This window comes from Rhinolophus sinicus, linkage group LG02 (genome assembly GCF_036562045.2).
Source record: "Rhinolophus sinicus isolate RSC01 linkage group LG02, ASM3656204v1, whole genome shotgun sequence".
NCBI lineage: Eukaryota > Metazoa > Chordata > Mammalia > Chiroptera > Rhinolophidae > Rhinolophus > Rhinolophus sinicus.
Window position 1 is genome coordinate 69725782 of NC_133752.1, and position 19872 is coordinate 69745653.

Below are 19872 nucleotides of genomic sequence, written 5' to 3' on the forward strand. Positions count from 1 at the left end.
AGTTAGGAACACGGAGCTCCAACCGCTGAAGCCACCGGGCCGGCCCGCCCACCCCCCATTTTTAAAAAAATAAAAAGTATTGTCATATATTTTTATGTTGATTTGTTTCTTTATGCTAGAAGATAACCTGTAGGAGAGCTGCGGCCTATATGTTTGGTTAACTGCTCTATAACGACGTCCAGAACAAAGCCTGGCATATGTGTGCTAATAAATATTTATTAAATGAATTAGTAATGAATGAAAATGTATTAATATAAGTTAATGTGCTAGATATTGTGATGTTTATGAGTGGATTATGGTTTTATGAAGTGAATGTCTCAGAAAATACATTTTTAAGCTATGCTATTATAGTTAAAAATAGTTTAAGTGAATCATTTTATATAATGGCAAATGGACTGACCTCCTGTAGGTTTTCGCTGGTGTCTAAAAGTTTAAAACAAGGTATCTAACTTCTGATTAATTTAAGTTCTGGTTTAGTGTGTTGTGTATGTAGTTTTAAAATTAAATAGTTTTAAATTTAAGTAAGTAGTTTTAAAATTCACGTTTGTAATAAACTTAAGTGGAACAAAAATGACTAAACTTTAACTTTCTAATATTTATTAGAAAACAATTTAGTGTTATTGAGTTTGAATTTATACAGTCCATTAACTACAGAAACTCTAGTATATAACTGATTCACATGTCATTTTAGTATTGCTGTTGCTTGTTAAGTTGGCTCTTATTTTCTCTGTCCACTTTTTTCTTTTAGAGATGATGGTAGTATTTTTGATGGGTTGGTGGAAGAAGATGACAAGGACAAAGCAAAAAGGTAGTTCAACTTAGGATGTAAAATAGTAAATGGATGAATAATAAGTAATTGCAATAGTAAATAAGTAGTAAATCAGTGATTTCCAAATGCTGTCTGCCTTAAGAACTTAGATATGTTAACTAGGTGGAAGAGCTTAGAATACCAGTATACAGGTAATAAGTTAAATAAAATTATCCTTTAAATATGCACATCTCATCAAATCATATTATGGGAGCATAGTATCTGTGTGGCATCACTGGGGATGTTAACCTTCATCACTTGGCTAAGGTAGGGTGTGCCTGGATTCACTATTGTAGTCACTGTTTTTCCCTTAACCTACCCTATTTTTTTGGAAGCGAGTTATTAAGTGTAGCCCATCTTCAAATTAGGGACCCAGGGAATTAAGCTCCACCTCTACATAAATTTGGAATTCTTCTGTTAAAAAATAGTCTCTTTCCCATTTATTTATGTCTGTATTGACTCATATATATTTATTTTATGCTTCATGTTATGCTTCAGTGTTACTTGTGGCTCAAATTGTTCCAGCTTTAGCCACTGGGAGGTCTTTCAGAGTTGTCTCCTGTGTCTTTTCACATGCCTCCATTCACCAATAGAAAGGAAAGTAGATAATAGAGAGAGGGAGGGGAGACTTGTTGAGAGGTATTATCAGGTAGGTGAGGGAATGGGATCTAGAACCACGGTGGTGAGGGTGGGGGCTTTGACCTTAAATAGGGGCCTTGACAGTTAATTATAGTATCAAGAAGGAGGGTTTAGGTAACACTATAGCCATGTTTATAGTCAGTCGGTGAGCAGTAAATAGTTTGGGGGCTTGTCTTCCCCAGGATTCCTAGCCCTTATTAGCACAGTCTTTGTCGTCAGAGCAGGCACTCATTGTTTGATGAGGCAATCAGTTATTATCTGTTTTCTTAAAAGATTTGTACAATTGTATTTTTTCCCAGTACTATTATCAAATAGATGCTTGTTCATTACAGAAAAACAAATAAATAAATAAATAAAATTATCCTTTGACCTTTTGGGAATGTAGTATAGTTTGCTTAAACAAATTCTAAAATTATTTATAGAGCAGTTATTTATTGAGCAATTATATAGAGCAACTGCATTCTAAAATTCAACTTCACAAAGCAGATAATTAGAGGTATTATAGAATGGTTAATTGCTCTATAAATAATTGTACTGTAATTGTCTCAAGGGGTCTCAGTGCAACTAAATAGTTACTGGTTATTGCTTCACATAGACTAGTAGTAATTATTAATTTAGCACATGTTTTTGAATGCTTACTGTATGTTAGGTGTTCTGCTTACGTGCTTAGATGAAAAAATTTGGGCTCTATTATCGAGGAGCCCACTGCCTGATGGAGGGACAGATATGCAAACAAATGATTACAGCTCTGTGTTGGAGGCTGGAATATAGGAATAAAGAGGAAGAATGTGTGGGTAAGCCTGAGGATAGGGAGGTTCTCATTTTTAGATTTCTGTGTATAATTTAAAACTTACAGGAGATGGATAACTTCCTCCTATTCAATAATTTTTATAATTTGTATTTGCACATTATATGTACTTTCACAAAATGTATTTCAGTTATATAATCTTAGGAAAATAGAAATTCTTGGTAAATATTAGAGTAAATAAAACCTGAGATTTAAATGCAATTTGTCTTTTTGGCATTTTCATAAAAACATGTATGCCAGATGCCTTATACATAAAAGTTTCTATAGTGACAAACTGAGAAGAAAAATTATTGCCCAAATGAACTGAAAATGTGAGGTTGGACAGTTAAGTTCGTGAACTCATCCTTGAAAAAGTGCTACATACCTTATTGCTGAATATCACTATGGTCACCTTTGAAGTATTCCCGTTGGGAAGCTTTGCACCACCGCCAGCGCCTAGTCCACCATTCAAATCAGTTTTCTGGAATGGCCATCAGAGCTGTCGTCGTATTACCCTTGATGTCCTGAATGTCATGAAAATGTCTTCCTTTCAATATTTCCTTTATCTCTGGGTAAAGAAACAAGTCAGTGGGGGCCAGATTAGGTGAATAGGGAGGGTGTTCCAATACAGTTATTTTTTTACTGGGTAAAAACTCCCTCACAGACAGTGCCGTGTGAGCTGGTGCATTGCTGTGACGCAAGAGCCATGAATGTTGGTGAAAAGTCAGGTTATCTAACTTTTTCACGCAGCCTTTTCAGTATTTCCAATTAGTAAACTTAATTAACTGTTTGTCTAGTTGGTACAAATTCATAATGAATAATCCCTCTGATATCAAAAAAGGTTAGCAACATCGTTGCAACAAGTTCGCGAACTTAATTGTCAGACCTCATATTGTTGGTAAACTAGGAGATAAATATTTATTACCATCTACATTGACAGAAGTACATGCTATGTGTTGTGTCCAAACTGAGCATTATATGAAACTGTTTGTATAATCAAATGGATTATTTGAAAACTACTTATTTAATTTTTTATTTCTTTAGAGTATCTAGAAACAAATCTGAAAAGAAACGTAGAGATCAATTTAATGTTCTCATTAAGGAGCTGGGATCCATGCTTCCTGGTAATGCTAGAAAGATGGACAAATCTACCGTTCTACAGAAGAGCATTGATTTTTTACGAAAACATAAAGGTAAATTTTTAACTTTGTAAAATTGATATACATACATATTTTATGACAGCTCTCCCTGAAAGCATAATGTGATAGAATCTTGGTAGTGATGGTTAAGATTGGATGCTTCCTAGGCATTTTTTAGAGAAAGAAATGAATTGCTTTTTAAAAGACTTCCTGGTGTGTTCTTTCTTTCATTCAACAAACATTTATTTAGTGCCTACTATATCCTAGATTCTCATGCTGCAGGGTAACAGTACTGGTCCTCGAGTAAGTCAAGCCAAGGGAGACTGACATGTAAGTGGCTATTACAATGCAAATAATAAGAGGAAGAGTGCTTGTAAACCTGAAATTTGCTATGAAACCAGGAAAGAATGGAAGAATAGGAAGGCTTAAAAATAGTTGATTCTTCACGTGAGCCTTTTTAGATTAAGTAAGGAAAACAGCATTTCACACGGAGGAAATAGCACGTACAAAAGCAGAGAAAGGGGAGAATTCATTGTAACTGGAGCATCGTTTGAGTTGGAAAATTATGGGAATATTTGAAAGAAAGGCAAGAGACTGATTATGAGGGCCTCATACGTCATTTTAAAAGATCGTTTCAGTGTATACCTAGGAAATAAACACTATGTTTAAAATAAAGTGATTATTTCTTTATGGAAGAAAATCACTTTGACTAAATAAGCTTGAAAAGAAAATTCAAAGAATATTAGGTATTTTGGTAGCAGATAATAGATGAAAAACTTATAAAAGGACATTTCCTGTTTCAGATGCAAGTAAAACTGCAAAAGTAAGCACTAATGCCTTTACTAGCTTGATTTATGCTCCACCATCTTTGAAATTATTTTTGTCCATTTCACTGCCATTACTTCCCATCTCCTCTGCTGCCAATAAAGCAATAGCTTTTTCTTATATATCTCATCCTCTTCTGCATGTCTAAAGCACTGGAAATTTTAATCCACCCTCCACTGGCTTGCTGTTCCCTTTGTCTGTGTTATACTGCCCTTCGTCGTTCACCTCCCTTCTTAATTGAGACTAACTTCTTTTTCTTTTTTTGCCCTCTAAATGTGACATCGCTCAAGGTCTTACCTTGTGTGTTCTTGCTTTTTCTATACACTTTCCCTTGGTTATCTCACTCCATAGCTTCAACTATTGTTTCTATTAAACTACTAAATCTTTATTTTTAGATGCAGACTCTTCATCTTTTATTTCCAGATAACTTCTGCATCTTGTTTATATCCTCAAACTCAGCACATCTAAAACTGAATTCATTTTCCTTTTGTCCAGTCACCACTTTCTCTCAGCTTTGCTTTTTTTATTTTTACACCACCTTAGAGCTCAAACCTGAAAATACTTGGATTTTTTTCATCTTCCTAGTACTATATTACAGTTGCCAAACTCTCTTGACACATTTTGTAAGTGTGTCAAAATTAAATGTCATAATTTTTATTGCCACCATTGTCATTATATTTTATTTGTACAAATAGTATTCTCACTATCTCAGTATCCCTTAGTAGTTAGCATAGTCAGACCCTCAGACAAAGGAGTTCAATAAATGATTGTTGAATGAAATGAAATAGTATACATGGATTTCTCCCTTACAAAAGAGGATTAATTTTGGCATTAAGTAGATCAGGTTTTTTGTTTTTTTGTTTTTTAAATTGGGTATATAATTCTCACAAAAATAAAATTTACCTGAAATTGAAAGGAAATTCTTATATAATGATTACTCTAAAATAAGCCTGTGCTTAACTAAACTTGATGGGATTTTCTTGTGGATTTAAATTTTCTTTCTTAATGTGTATCATTGAGGTGAATTTGAAAAGTATGACTATATTCCACAGATTTAGTAGCTAAACTTTTTAGTTACTCTTCATATTCTAGTACAATGGTGCCTCGGTTTTCGAACGTAATCCATGAGTTCTGAAATGTTCGAAAACAGCCGACAGCTAGGCCTCAGGATCTTGCACTCAGCGGAAGCCATGTGACATGTTTGACCTCTGAATTGTGTTCAAGAACCGAAGCGTTTACTTCCAGGTTTACGGCGTTTGTAAACCAAAATGTTCGTCAACGGAGACGTTCGAAAACCGAGGTACCACTGTATAGGCATTTTTTTAAATATAAATTTTATTGGGGAATATTGGGGGACAATGTGTTTCTCTAGGGCCATCAGCTCCAAATAGTTGTACTTCAATCTAGTTGTGGAGGGCGCAGCTCAGCTCCAAGTCCAGTTGCTGTTGGGAATTGAACCGGTAACCTTGTTATTGAGAGCTTGTGCTCCAACCAGCTGAGCCATCTGGGCACCCCACTGGCAGCTCAGTGGCAGCGTGTTGTCTTCAGTCTAGTTCTGGAGGGCGCAGCTCACTGGCCCATGTGGGAATTGAACTGGCAACCGTGTTGCTCAGAGCTTGTGCTCTAACCAACTGAGCCATCCGGCCACCCTACGCATTTTTAATATTGTAAATTTTGGGTAACAATTTAGTATATTTATATATCTGGTAATAGAAAAATCAAAACAATGTCGTCTATACTTTTCACTGCAAAGTAGCATATGTTTTGTAAGGTGAAATCTATGACACAGATTTTTATTTTGCCTACAGTTAAAAATGGAAAAACATTTGTTACCTAAATGGTTTAATGTTTCATCCTTTATGAATAGCTTTCTCATAGCTAAATCTATTAGTAAGTAGTACATTGCAAAATAAACTTTATAATTTTGTTAAAATGTGTGTCCCAACCCCCAAATTTTTGACCAGGCCTTTACCACTAAGGAAACATGCAAGAGGACACTAAGCAAAATCACTCTGGGATTATTATTATAAAGTTTTTACCCCAAATCTTAATTTAATCTCTTGAGTGATTAAGACTAGAGCACCTTAGCCTGGGAGGAACCTTTCTGCCTGCCAGTAGGCAGGTCTAAAGTCCTCTTTGTTAAAAGCAGACTTCATGACCTCCGTGGCTCCTTTCCTCCAGGCTTATGTCCTTATGTCTGCTCTAGATTCTACCTCTTGAATGGCAAGGAAAGGGAGAAGAAAAGGAGTATCTTCTAATGCTTAATCTAATCTGATTGTTCTGATTCTTGTTTAGTCATTGTGTCAAGCAGGAAGCAAATCTCAGGCCTTGCAGTAACATAGGCTATCACAAATCCCCAGAGAAAAACCCAGGAGACTAGATTTCCAGGAGACCAAATCCAAGGAGATAACTTGCCACGTTAACTCAGATATTTCACAATACCAAAACCTGGATTTCTTGATACTTACCTAGACCAATAACTGTTACTCCCATGGTTCTCATCTTTAATTAGAGTGGGAAGAGAGAAGGCAACTTGTAGGACTTTCGTACTGCCCCAGTCACCCACCCCGTAGTTGGAGTATGCCACTAATGTGTCAAATAATCTGTTTACAGAAATCACTGCACAGTCAGATGCTAGTGAAATTCGACAGGACTGGAAACCTACATTCCTTAGTAATGAAGAGTTTACACAATTAATGTTAGAGGTATGTCGAGATTTAATTTTTGAAAAGTTTCATTTTCCTCAAAAAATAAATCATAAGGGTGACTAATTTTAGTATAGTTTTAACAGTATTTAATGTTGAAAAGTTTAATTCAACATAAATCAATAACCTATATCTTCAGTTAAAATTAATCGATGTAAATATTGTAAGCAAATGGTACTACGTGGTAAATGAATGCCAAATATTCATGTTTTCAGTATTAGTCTGAATTGTTGAAAGGCTTAATAAAAGTCAGAAAACTATAGCTACTAAGTCTCTACCTGGGACCACACTAGCAACATTAAAATGAATAATATATATTATTCATCACATATTATATATTTTTATGAAATGTATCCTATTGGACAGCAGCATTTTTTTAACAAGTTAAAATCTACCTATAACCAACATAAAATGATAATAAATAAAGTATTTTGAAAATATAAAACAAATGAAATATGCATTGAAAGGCAACTCTTCTTAATTCAAGCGGAAACTTTTAAAAGAAAATAAGTAAATATTCTTTTGTGACAAATTTAGTTTTGAAAACAATTCAGAGCATATTTGCTTATAATTGCAAAACTACATACAATAATTATACAATCGACCAAAATCTTGAGTCGCTCGTACCTATCACACTAAGTACACAGAATTCAGTATCAGATTTTCATGAAAACTTAAATAGGAAACAAGTGGTATACTTTGGCAGTAACAGTTAAGGACAACAAAAATGGCTACAAAGCAGAAAGTAGACATAAAGCAACTGATATGGGGATGAAGATGTTAAATTTAGGTTTCTTATCCTGTTTGTTTGGGTCGTTTCTTTTAGACTTGAAGCATTTATCTATGTCATATATGTATATGTTATGGCCATGTCTCCAAGTGTCTTTGTATAATATATTGACTAAAGTCTGAAGTAACAGAGTATTTTGCAAATCAGTGAGTTATTTTTACCATTTATACTTTGGATTAAATAGTTAATTGCTAGATTAATTCTTTATTCAGCAGAAATTTTACCATATGAAATGTTACCATAGGAAAGTATGTTGGAATATAAATATTTTGTATATTTTTAAACCTGTACTTAAAATCTGAAAAATAACATTTTTCACTTATCAACTCAGTAAATCTTCAATAATCTTATGACGTAGACATTATTAGTATCCCATTTTTACTTCCAGATGAGGAAATCAAGGAACAAAGGGATTGTGAAAAAAACTGCAGTTAGTTAAGTGGCTCAGCTGGGATTTGCTGCAGGTAGACTAGCCTCCGACCCCTGGCCTCAGCCCCTGTGCGTACTCCTGCCACTCACGAAACTTCTTTTCAGTGAAAGCTAGCCGTGGCATAGAACTTGTACCTTACTAACCGTCAGTTAGCCCTTTAAATTAGTGGACACTTAAGTTATAAATCAAATAATAGTTTCTGATTTTGTTAAATGTTTTTTTCTAAAGATCGACATTGTCCAAAATTATCTCTTTAGATATATGGCATATGTTTATGAAAGGGTGCCCACAGCTAATGTCTACAACAGCGAAAGGAAATAAATACCTAATTTAATTACCCTAATTTAATTTTTATGGTTATACCCTCAGTGTAATTGTTTAGTAAGTCCTGTTACTCATTAACTATTTACCCTGTTTTATTGGTGTGAAAAATTTCTTATAAATTCATAAATTGGTACAATAGCTACACTCATATATTAATAACCTTAATGAAGGTAAATTACCTATTCACTTATAAGCTAAACAGAAAAGCATTGTCTTCAGATTTTTTTTCATAAGGGATAGATCTTTATTAATTGCCAAGACACATGTAGTACATACATCGATAAATATTTTTAAAAATCAAAGATTCTAGAGATTATTACATTATTTATAATATACAACAGAGAAAACTTCAATATATTAAAAATTTTTAAAGTATAAATTAGTTGTCACAGCTTTTAGGATTACATTCCTGAAAAATGTTACTTTTATTTATTTTTAACCTGTCAAGTATATTTATTTTTAGTATTTACAACTGTTAAGTAAAGATTGAAGGATATATATAAATGTGTGTATATATTGTAACCTGGGTCCAACTAACCTAGTTTGTTACTACTGTTGGTTGGTCATGTTGATCAGATTACACATAGGAAGTCCAGGCACCATTTTCAGCAGAATTTCAGATGCAGGCTATATCTTGGAATGTTAGAGCTGCCAGTAGAAGAGATTAGATCATTCACCTCAGCCTCTTCATTTTATGGATGAGGCCTGAAGAGGTTGCAACTTGACTGAGGTCAGATGACTAATTAATGGAAGAACTGGACCTGAGATCTTAAAATTCACTTCTAATTTGTGTTGGCTGTCTCCATTCCTCCATTGCCATCTATCCCTCCCGCTCTTGTCTTTGTTGCCTGAAGAATATTCCTTGCTACCCTTCGGGGAGGTAAGAGTACTCAAGGAAACAGGGGCAGTTTAGCCTGACCGGATCTCTATGCAAAGTCATCTTTATGTGAAATCATCTTTAGTATTATAGTTCTTTCCCTTGGCGGCTGGCAGCACTCTCCAGTAATCTACAAGGGAAGGGCTAGTGCCCTTTCAGCCTTGTCTTAGATAGAGATCCACAAGGAGGTCCTATCCCCTTCCATCCTGTCTTCCTCAGATTAAACACTAACAATGAAGGTTTACACAGTCTTTTTATTTGTGGGTCAAGTAGATATCAAATAGGAAGACAAGGAGTTTTAACTAATGAACCTTTCCCCTGTATCATGCAATGTGGAAACGGGATACTTGTCTTCGGTCTTGGGATGAGGATGTCCTCTGTATTGCTCACTCTTCCACATCTCTCTGATCTTGCTCCTCAGGGCCCTTCTCAAGGTCCTTTTAGTTTTTGGCGTACCCGCCTACATACTTGAGAAATTACATCCGTCCACTCAGAACAAGTCTGGGCCCTGGGTCCTTCCTTGTGTTAAGACTTTGGCGAGATGCTCTTCTCTGCTGAATCTTTGCCTGCTTTGAAAGTGGGAACGGTGGGATCTGCTCCTAGGAGTGAGATTAAGCCTTTAAGAGTTCTGATTTCAGTTCATTCTCTTCACAGAAGAGAGCTGCTGGACTCTAATTCCTAGCAAATAACTGAAGAGCAAATATAGTTCATCATAGTAAATATTAATATTCTTTCAAAGATGACAGTCTAGCTTCACACAAGAAAAGCTAGTTCTTATCATCTTGACCCTATTCCTTATGAAATAATAACACTGGCATTACTGTACTTAGAAGTTTTTGTAAAAATAATTGCATGAATGTTTTGCTTAAATTAGAAGGTTTTCACCCCTGCCTTCTATATTAGCCAAGAATGGGCTTGTCTAAGCCATTCTGGAAGATAAGCATCTACTCAAAATAAGTTCTTTCTCTTATCCAAGTCTCTCTCCAATATACTTCAACAATTGCTTAGAAGTAAAGGGAGGTTGCTCTAATTCCCAGGTCTGTAAATGATGTACAAGTATGTTTTTTATCTGCCGTACGCTATCCTTATGCTAGGTGCTGCAGGTACAGTGTTGAAGAAGATACACATGGTTTATTCTAGAGATTGCTATCCTTTGAGAGAGCCCTACAATTAAATAAGAAATCCAGATTTAGTGTGATAACTATTTTGGAAGGAGAAGAGGAACTCCTCTTGGTATAATCTTTTCAGCTTTACATCGTCAACATCTTTTCCACTGGGTCTTCCTTTCCCTCAGCCTGCAAAAATATACGTCAGTTAAGTTTTTTAATGCCTTCCCTTGATACTTGGTCTCCTTAAAACTTCCATTGCTCCCTTCTTCCATTCTAAAGTTCTTGAAAGAGTGATTTATAATCTCCTTCTCATCATCCACTCATCTGTAAACTCACTGTCGTCTGACTAACCTTCCTATTGACACAACTCTTGAAAGTCACCAAATTCATTTCTTAATTTCTCATTTCTTACGCTGTTTGATCTCATTTTACATGGAATCATCCCTCTTCCCCTTCACTCACCTTGTCATTCTCTTCTGTTGACTTCCTCGCTGACAGTGTACTCTGCCTACTCTGTCATTGTCCCTGGTACTTTTCCTTCTCTTCATCCCCAGATATATGTAGATAATTCCGCCAAGGATTTTGTCTGGCATGCAGATCTTGTGCAAATCTCATTTTTTCAGCTGTCATTCTGTGCCTAAGATTCTCAAATGAAAATAACTTTGTAATGTATAAAGTACAGGATTGCTTTATTATTAAGTATTGTATCCCCTGTGCTGGCTTCTCTCCTAAACTTCTGCATTTCTCAATGCTTGCCTGAGTCCTTTCTTCTCAATGCTGACTGCTCCTAGTTTCATTCAGATGCTCATTAACTTCCGTAACTATTCCAAAAGGCACTGAAGTTTTCCTAACTTAATTGTCCTTTTCCCCTAAATCCATTTTACATGCTGTTTCCAGACTACGCTTGGACAAAGTCCTTCTGTTCTAATCTGGTATTCAGGGCCTGTCATGATCTGACCTTGGCCTATGTTTCCCGCTTTAGTTCCCTTTCACTTTATTCCCCATGTATCTTCCTACACTTCAGTCATACACCTCTCTGTTAATATATCCAAAAGGTGATAATGTGTTCTTTTGTGTGCCAGAGACATATCATTGATGACGTACATGCGTGCTTTGGAAATATTAGCATCTTCAAATAAGGCCATCTTCACCTATCACACATATGATTAAAGTAGCACATTAAGTCTATGTTTTAGAAACCAACTGTTTTATTGATGGCCATAGACGGATTTTTTTTTTCCCTAGAAGCATTTAAAAATGCACAAAGATATATGTGTGTGTGTATATATATATATATATATATATATATATATATATATTACAGTTTTCTAAAGGGAAAAAGGTAGCATTTTGACAGTGCTCTGGAAATTTCCTCATTAAGTCTTTTGTCATTTGGTAAGTTAGATTTTTATTTCTGGTAAGTTCGATTTTTATTTCTGTCTTGTGAAATACTTTTTTCTTTTCATTTAACTGAGCATTATGTTTAATTTCAGGCTCTTGATGGTTTTTTTTTAGCAATCATGACTGATGGAAGTATAATATATGTGTCTGAGAGTGTAACTTCATTACTTGAACATTTACCAGTAAGTATAAAAATCCTGTGATCTCTTTCTTGTTTAATGCCTGTGTTAAACGTTTTAAAGCACTAGGAAGCGTGCCTCCCGAGACAGTGAGGAGAGTGGGGAGGAGAGCTCTAAACATGTCTTTGTTTTAGCGTGGCTGTGCTTTCTCAGGTCAGTCCTGACTCGAATATTCAACAGCCACTTTAACCTCTGTTCTACCTGCCCTCTTTTTTCTAATATGAAGTTTTCAGTGTTCCCTTTTTAATCAGCCTGGTGAAGATGTTGGTAAATCACTGAAAATGTCCTTGAGAATAACTAAGTTTCTATTACATATTTGTTGCAGCTAGAGTAACTTATGAATAATTTTCTCAAAAGAATGACTTATAAGGACACACTAAAAATAATAGATAGAGAACTTTTGTGCTCTGTGGCTTGACTTGATAATGTTATAATGGCCGTATTCAATTTGTTATATGACAGAAAGGGTACAGAATTAGAAAAGAATTACATTGTATCATTTTGACTAGGATAGTGAATACCTGAATTATGTGTTTGTTGTTTTACTTAACATATATTTATTGAAAATTTATTCTGTACCAAACATTATACTTGGTGCTCTGCTGCAATTGACAATTTTTATGAATTTGAAGTTTTTATTTAATATAGGATGTTCTTATCTAAGACGAGGCTTTTGGTATAAATATTCTAAAATTACTTATAAATTACTCCTAAAAGGCCTGTTCTCTTGAAAATTTATAACAATACAAAGTACCCTGCTTTGTAAAGATCTCTTTCAAGATATATTGAAAGGCAGTATCTTCCTCCCTCTGATTTCTCTGCCACTTCATACTTTATATAGACAATGCACTGTATACTTAAAAGGCCAGATTCTAAAAAGGTAATTTCTTACCAGGCAGTAATGAATTTGGTGATTTCTTTGGCTCACACAGAAAATGACTTGGCTTTACTGCTTTTCTAGAGGCTTTCCTTAACACTAAGCTCAAATAGTAGGTGATTAGCCCGACATCTAGAAATTGTTTGAGAGTAAACAATGAGATTATAGCAACATGCAAGTAAACTAGTGTGTGCAGAGAGAAGGATAGATTCATTAACTGAATTTTCTGGCCAACTCTTTTAAAAAAAATACATATTGAAAAAGCTAGGGAAAGAAACCTGTTATAAGGTTAAGATAAGATTAACGAATTTAAATAAATGCAGGACATCCTTTGCAATATAGTCACACTTTTTAAATGCCTGCTTCTTGGGCATTTTCCTTGAACTCCATTCAGACAGAATTAGATGCCCTTCGTCTCTGTTCTCATGTTACCTTCTGTGTACTGCCATCATGACACTTACAGTGAATTGTAATGTTTCTGTTTGTTTGGGTAATTATGGTAGGTATAAGCATCTTAGGTGCAGGGACGTTATCTCTGTATCCACATGGTTTAGCTAGTTTCTTAAGAGACATTCAGTAATTATGTATTGAATGCATGAAAATGAGTAGGCTATTTGATGTGGTTGTTTTAAAATTCCTTCCTATTGGCATACTGTTGTTGGATATTTAGTGAGGGAAATTTTAATAGCTTTTTGAAATAGACAACATGTAACAGGTCTAGTTGGGATCCAAGCATTAGATCATTCACATTCTCCCCTCAATGACAACCCTTTGCCTTCCCATTACCGCCTATATTTTTTAAAAAACTAAACTGTTTTTAGAACTGTTTTTTTAGATTTTAGAACTGTTTTTAGATTTATAGAAAAATCGAGAAGATTGTACAGAGTTCCCATATGCCCCATGTCCCGTTTCCTCTGTTAGTAACATCTTCTGGATCTTTTTTATTGTTTGTGTCAGCCAAAGCATGTAGACTGGCAGGTGAATTTTTGGGCAGAGGAGACTGTGCTGACCCAATAGACCCATTTCATTCCATACTGAGTTAATAGTACCCTTTATTAATACAGTGTTTTGCTGCTTACTAGATACCTCAGACACTTTCCTTCGCATTACTGACATTGCTCTATTTTTATTATCTGATGGTTTGAGAACATAAATGCAAGTATTTTCTGAGAAAATGAAATCCTTATTTAAGATCAAACACATAAGGAAAAAATGTGTGATTATCTGTTTTGGGTTGTCAATAATAATTAAACTGTAACAGATACTAAACAAAAAGTTTAAAACAATGGTGTCCCTTTCTTTGTGTTTTAATATACATACCAATTTTGTCTAAAATAGAATTTTGGCTGCTGCTCAGAAGGGAAGAAACCTTAGCAAATCCCGAAGTTAGGCTTTAGTGCTTGTAATTCAGTTCTGTTGAGAAATTAAAACTTGCCATCTTAATCAGTGGTCAGTATGACTTAAAAATTTTAAATCTGACTGTAAAACTATAAGACTGATTCTACAGGTTCTGCAAAAACAAAATGTTGTCTTAACTTTGTCACTTCATACTTAATAAATTAATTTAAAGCACATTTTAACTTATTTATGTATAATAATTGGGCATACATGCTTTATTCATGTTGAGATTGGAAAGGAAACTTAATGGATTTTTTTTTTTTCTCCTGGCCTGGCCTTCTGTGACAAAATTATAGGGTCATGCCACCTCAGTGCCAGAAGAGATTTTAGACATCCTTAGCCCAGCCTCTTCGTGTTATCTGCAAGAAACATGAAACCCAGAGAAATTAGACTTAATTTTACAACACTTTTGTGGAACTGCCAAAACACAAAGTTGGTCTGTTACTCTACTGCAAACTTGAACATTTGTAGAATTTTTCACCTTAAGGTTGATTTCCTCACACTTGCTCAAATGTGTTCCTCAGAGAGACTGTATTGAATCTGTGACCAAGTAACATAGGGAAGATGATTAACCACATTACAGCTTAAGAGTCCAAGACTGAAAGTGCCACTAGTAAGATACTAGTAAGATACTTTTCTATTCTCCTTAACTTGATAGTTTGGAAATAGAAACAAAAATGTGTTTTAAGACAGTACAGTCCTCGTTTGCTGTAAATGCAGTATGCAGAAATACAATTTAGAATTCATTTGAATAGTTACGTGATTATGAAAGCTTATTTGATAGAGCCATACTTTTTGTTCCTTATGCCTGTACATAAGGAAAACGGTTGTTTAAAAACATGTTATATTCAACATATATTTGACATTTTTCTGTGGAGCAAGTACTCTTTACAGCAGTTATTTGTTTAATTGTTGGTTTAACCTGGGGCAAAAGATAATTGGTAATAGTTAATAATTTTCACAAATGGTCCCATTGACTTAATGTAGAAAAACAGAAAAGCTATTGATGTATATGTCATGTGACTTAAGTCAGTGGGATTTATATTTCTTCTTCATGAAAATGATTGAAGGAGATAAAGGCTCCAAATAAGCTGCTATTTTCTTTTCTCTCTTTTGAATTGTGTTTAGGAACTGAGTGGATGGCATGGCAATATGAAGTGGGATTAACTTAATTTAGAGATTTTCAATGCAGTAGTTAATGGAAAGTTTGACACATTAGTTAATTAGTTGCCTGCTAACTCTGATATTTCAGATTATAGTTTCTGGAAGCAGAATGGTGGGGAGGCAGTGCTTGTGATCCCACCACTCTCTGTGCTGGCCATTCTGTTTTTCCTCTGTGGCTATGAAACACTAAATTTATAGCTGGAAAGTAAAGGGTAACGTAGGTCAAATTATATTTTACTGAAATTGTGGAAGAAATTGTCAGTAAGAATAAATAATAATAGAAAACTATAATCATTTCCAGAATGAAAGTTTTAATTCTTACTCTAAATTGGTGTCTTATTTTTTTCTAAGACTATTTTTATATTAATGCCAATGCTTATATGTTGTTATTTTGTTAATAAAAGGCAGTTTTCTAGCATTGTTGTTACTCATGCCTGAATTTTCAGTGCATTACTTCTGTTCTAGAGGCTTCTCAGACTTTCAGAAAAATTCCTTGTTAGAATACAGATACGTTTTTAATGTGGTTACCTCTTAAGCCTTTATCAAATAACTCCATAGCCCAAAATCATTTACTGTACTACTGACTGTCATATATGCAAGGCACAGTGTTACAGTGTCTTGATTTGAAGGGACGGAGATAAAGATGTGAGAGATAGGGTGCTTCTGTTTACTTATGGACAGTAGGACATAGACATTAAAATACAGTTAACATATTTTATGGGAAATGAATGAGTAATAACTACTAAAATAATTTTATTTTTACTGTGGATTATGATGTTAAGAGAATACTTTTCTGAAAGAAATAATTTGAACTGGTCTGTGAAAGATGGAGGCTACAGATACGGGGAGAAAGTGGGGGACGGATGTTCCACTTCATGGGGTAACTTTGAGAGCCAGAGAAAAGACAGAAGAAAGGATGTGAATGTGTAGCTCGTTCTGAGAGTGTAGTAAAACACCCTTTTCTCACCTCCCACCTCCCAAAGGGCTCTCTTTTCATTGTTGTTGTTTGATGGTTTGTTTTGTTTTGTTTTAGTTTTTAAGCCATGGAGCTCTTTTTTCAAATAAAATCTTTACAGTGTTTAAAATAGGAACAGAACAAAAGTGGAGCTGCTTTTGTGAATAGAGCAGCAAAGACCCTTAGCCATGCCCTCACAGCTCCATTTCAGTTCCCTTCACCCCTGCCCTCACCTCCACAGTCTTTGAGATACCACCTCAGTATCCCCAGGATTCCACAGAGAAGTTTAAAAATTTAGAGAAACCAAGTAGAATAGACTGGATTTGGTAGAAAATGTGAAGTCACTGAAGTTTTCTTGTCAGTGGTTCTTAAGGATAGGAATTATCTTATTCATCTTTGATGCCACAGCCATGGTACGTTGTAGGCAACCTGATGTTTGTCAAGTTACCGTTGATTAATGAATCTTAATTAAAGCCATATTTGAGCAAGGATTATAATGTTTGACATATACTTACCCCTTCTTTTAAGGGGTGGGGTTAGGTAACAGCAGGGCTTTTTGACAATGGGATGTAGGATAGATGGCTGGAAAAGATGAAATAAAAAGAAAGGACACATTGGACAGGTGAAAGGACACAAAGTCCAATCTCGGCTAATTTTTTGGTCCTTTGTGGTAGTGTATATCATAATTTACCAGAGGTTTAAATATATGGTAGGGCTACATGTTATAGCCACAGGTTTTTCTAATCAACTTTGTTAATCCTATCATATTTTAAATGTTCGAATTTGGTGAAACGCACCTTTGCAAGTAATTTATCAGACTTTCAAGGTTGTATTACTCATGGATCTGAAGAGACTAGTGTCAGAGGTGCGGAGGTCATGCTAACCATTTTCTACCTTTTCTTTTGTTTTTTGATTTGTGCTCTATATCTTGACATTTGTCAGTTTTTACAGATAATCAAAAACTAATCGTATGCTGATGTTTTATGCGTGATGATATACTTTTAAAATACATGTCTCTTGCAGCACTAAAATTATTTTATTTTCTTAAATTTCTTTTTCAGTCTGATCTTGTGGATCAAAGTATATTTAATTTTATCCCAGAGGGGGAACATTCAGAGGTTTATAAAATACTCTCTACCCATCTGCTGGAAAGTGACTCATTAACCCCTGAATATTTAAAATGTAAGTAGTAGCTGTTAAGCGAAAAGTTAAATATATTTGGGTCATATTATACTTTACTTTTGTAACTTTGTGACAAACACAGACATGTTTAACTAAATTAACACATAACATCATTCCATATACCTTTTGAAAGTATAAAAAATATACGTAAAATGAATTTGTGACTATATTTAAAGCCTGAAGTCTGTTCCAGAATATGTTGAAATCTCATCTTTTTTTGTTATAATAGTTATGCCATAGAACTGTATTTTACACAAAAATGGAGCTTTGCAACATATTTTTAATTTTTAAAGAAAATCTTAATGAGAAAATGAAACATTCTCATTTTCACTATGATCAATTAGACACTGAAACTGGGGGAAAAAGTAACTTCTGTATTTTTAAGAATTATTAAATAAAGGAAGTTGTTGTTTTATTTAAACAGAATTAATCATTTATTGGATGTAACTAATGTGCCAGGGACTTGTGCTGTATCATAGAAGTGCTAAGAATAATGAAAAATAGTTCTTGCCTTCAAGAAATATGAAACATTATGTTATAATCAGACATTTCTCCTAGATTCATTGGAAAAATTAATTTGACCAGGATACCTAATTTTCTTCAGTAAATTACCCTGTATAAAATCTGAAATTATTACAACACTATGTTGGGCTATTAATTATTACACATCTTTAATCACTTTTTTCATGATATTTAAATTTTGGCTTTTCTGATAATACTGACATTAATCATTTGAAAATTTTTTTGTATTTTGAACCCTCAAATTCTGTAGAACACTGAGTGTCCAATAATTGGGATGGATACACACACACACACACACACTCACACACATATAAGTATATGAAAGTATGTCTTTGATAGGAATGGATAACCTGTCAGACAGAGTTGAGAAGAACTAGAGACCAGAAGAATCCATTTGAAGCCTGTTTATAATTGTTTAAAAATTGTTTAAAAATTAGTTTATAATTGTTTAAAAAGACTATAGACTAGTCTTTCACCTACGGGAAAGATTTGGGCTGGATATAATGAAGTAGAAGTCAGTTATATGCTTGTAAATAGTATTTAAAGTCATAGATTAAATGACATTGCTTGAGGTGATACATAGAGCAAGGAGAAAAGAATTAGAAAGGTGGAACCCTGGGACGTAGCTAGGAGTGGACAAAGAAGAAGGAATCCATTTTAGAGACCTTCATAAGGGCAAAATTGGCTGCACAGCTGAATGAAAGCTTATGGCAGGAAGATAGACTTTAGGCTTCTGCTTCCAAGATCAAAGGTGAGGATGGCAGAAATACTTTTTGGTAGAGAAAAGCATTAATTAAATGACTTGCTGACCCCCTAGTTAAACAACTAATATACAAAAAGTTATTTCCTCAGAAAAAAGTGTTTCATGCCACAGGAGTAAACATTTAAAACAGAGGGGAAATTTACTTAGAAAATTCAGGATTCTGAAGGTAGGTCATTTGGGCCATAATGAAGGTAAGGTGGTACAGGTATGATTTGTGTCTAGAGAAGGAAATAGTGCCAATATTTCATCCTAAGGAATTTGACTTTTATTTTTTACATAGTAAGGAGCCAGTGAAAGGGTAGTTTTGTGGTCTGAAAAAGAAAAATCTCTCAGGTGGACAGTTTTGAAAAGGACCAGACTGGTGATAAAAATGAAAACTATATAATCCTAGCAATAGATGTAAGTAAGTATGGAGAGGAAAACAGGTGTATGAGTATTGAACAGATAAACTCTATAGGACTTGGCGTTAGGCACAGGTGACCAAGTAGCTAGGGATCATCACTGGAGACGGTTTTAGGAAAAAGGTAGTTAGATTTTGAACCTTTTGACTTAGATGATAAAGTCATTCCTGATAATGACAGAAGAGTATGAGTTCAATGTTGTGAGTGAAGAGAGAGAGGCTTCACTAGTTCTTGAGTGTTGAAATAATAATGAGGAAAGTAACATACATCTTAACAGTAGTAGGGAAAGTTGAATCCTAGTGGCAGGAGTGTGGAGGCATGTACAATACATTTTTGCAGTTGCCTAGATGGAAGATAATTTGCATCTGTACTAAATTGGTGGTACTGGATGCTCAGTTGGAAAAAATGACTTCTGAGAGAGCTTCCTTGGTGAAAAAAATAGCAGGTCCTGTTGATGGATTAGTTTAGGGGCTTGTAATGGGAAGAGAAAAGACCCACCTGATACGGTTTCTGTCTTGGGAGATAGGCATACATAGGACAAAAGGGAAGGACAGCTGGCTTAGTATGAAAGAGGGATAAATTCACTTTGAAATATTT

General features: G+C 34.7%; 1 protein-coding gene across 28 annotated transcripts in view; it reads left to right on the plus strand.

Moving 5' to 3' along the window:
* The window catches only part of CLOCK (clock circadian regulator), a 121698-nt gene that overhangs the window by 63199 nt on the left and 38627 nt on the right, over positions 1 to 19872 (plus strand). For 26 of the 28 annotated variants that reach the window (XM_019740117.2, XM_019740111.2, XM_074324538.1 and 23 more), the window contains 5 exons: positions 749 to 808; positions 3279 to 3427; positions 6812 to 6903; positions 11927 to 12016; positions 17469 to 17589. In XM_019740117.2, the coding sequence (XP_019595676.2) occupies positions 749 to 808; positions 3279 to 3427; positions 6812 to 6903; positions 11927 to 12016; positions 17469 to 17589 (512 nt within the window). Of the gene's footprint in view, positions 1 to 748; positions 809 to 3278; positions 3428 to 6811; positions 6904 to 11926; positions 12017 to 17468; positions 17590 to 19872 lie in introns of those variants that run through there. The other 2 variants (XM_074324544.1, XM_074324545.1) reach the window with 2 other exon arrangements.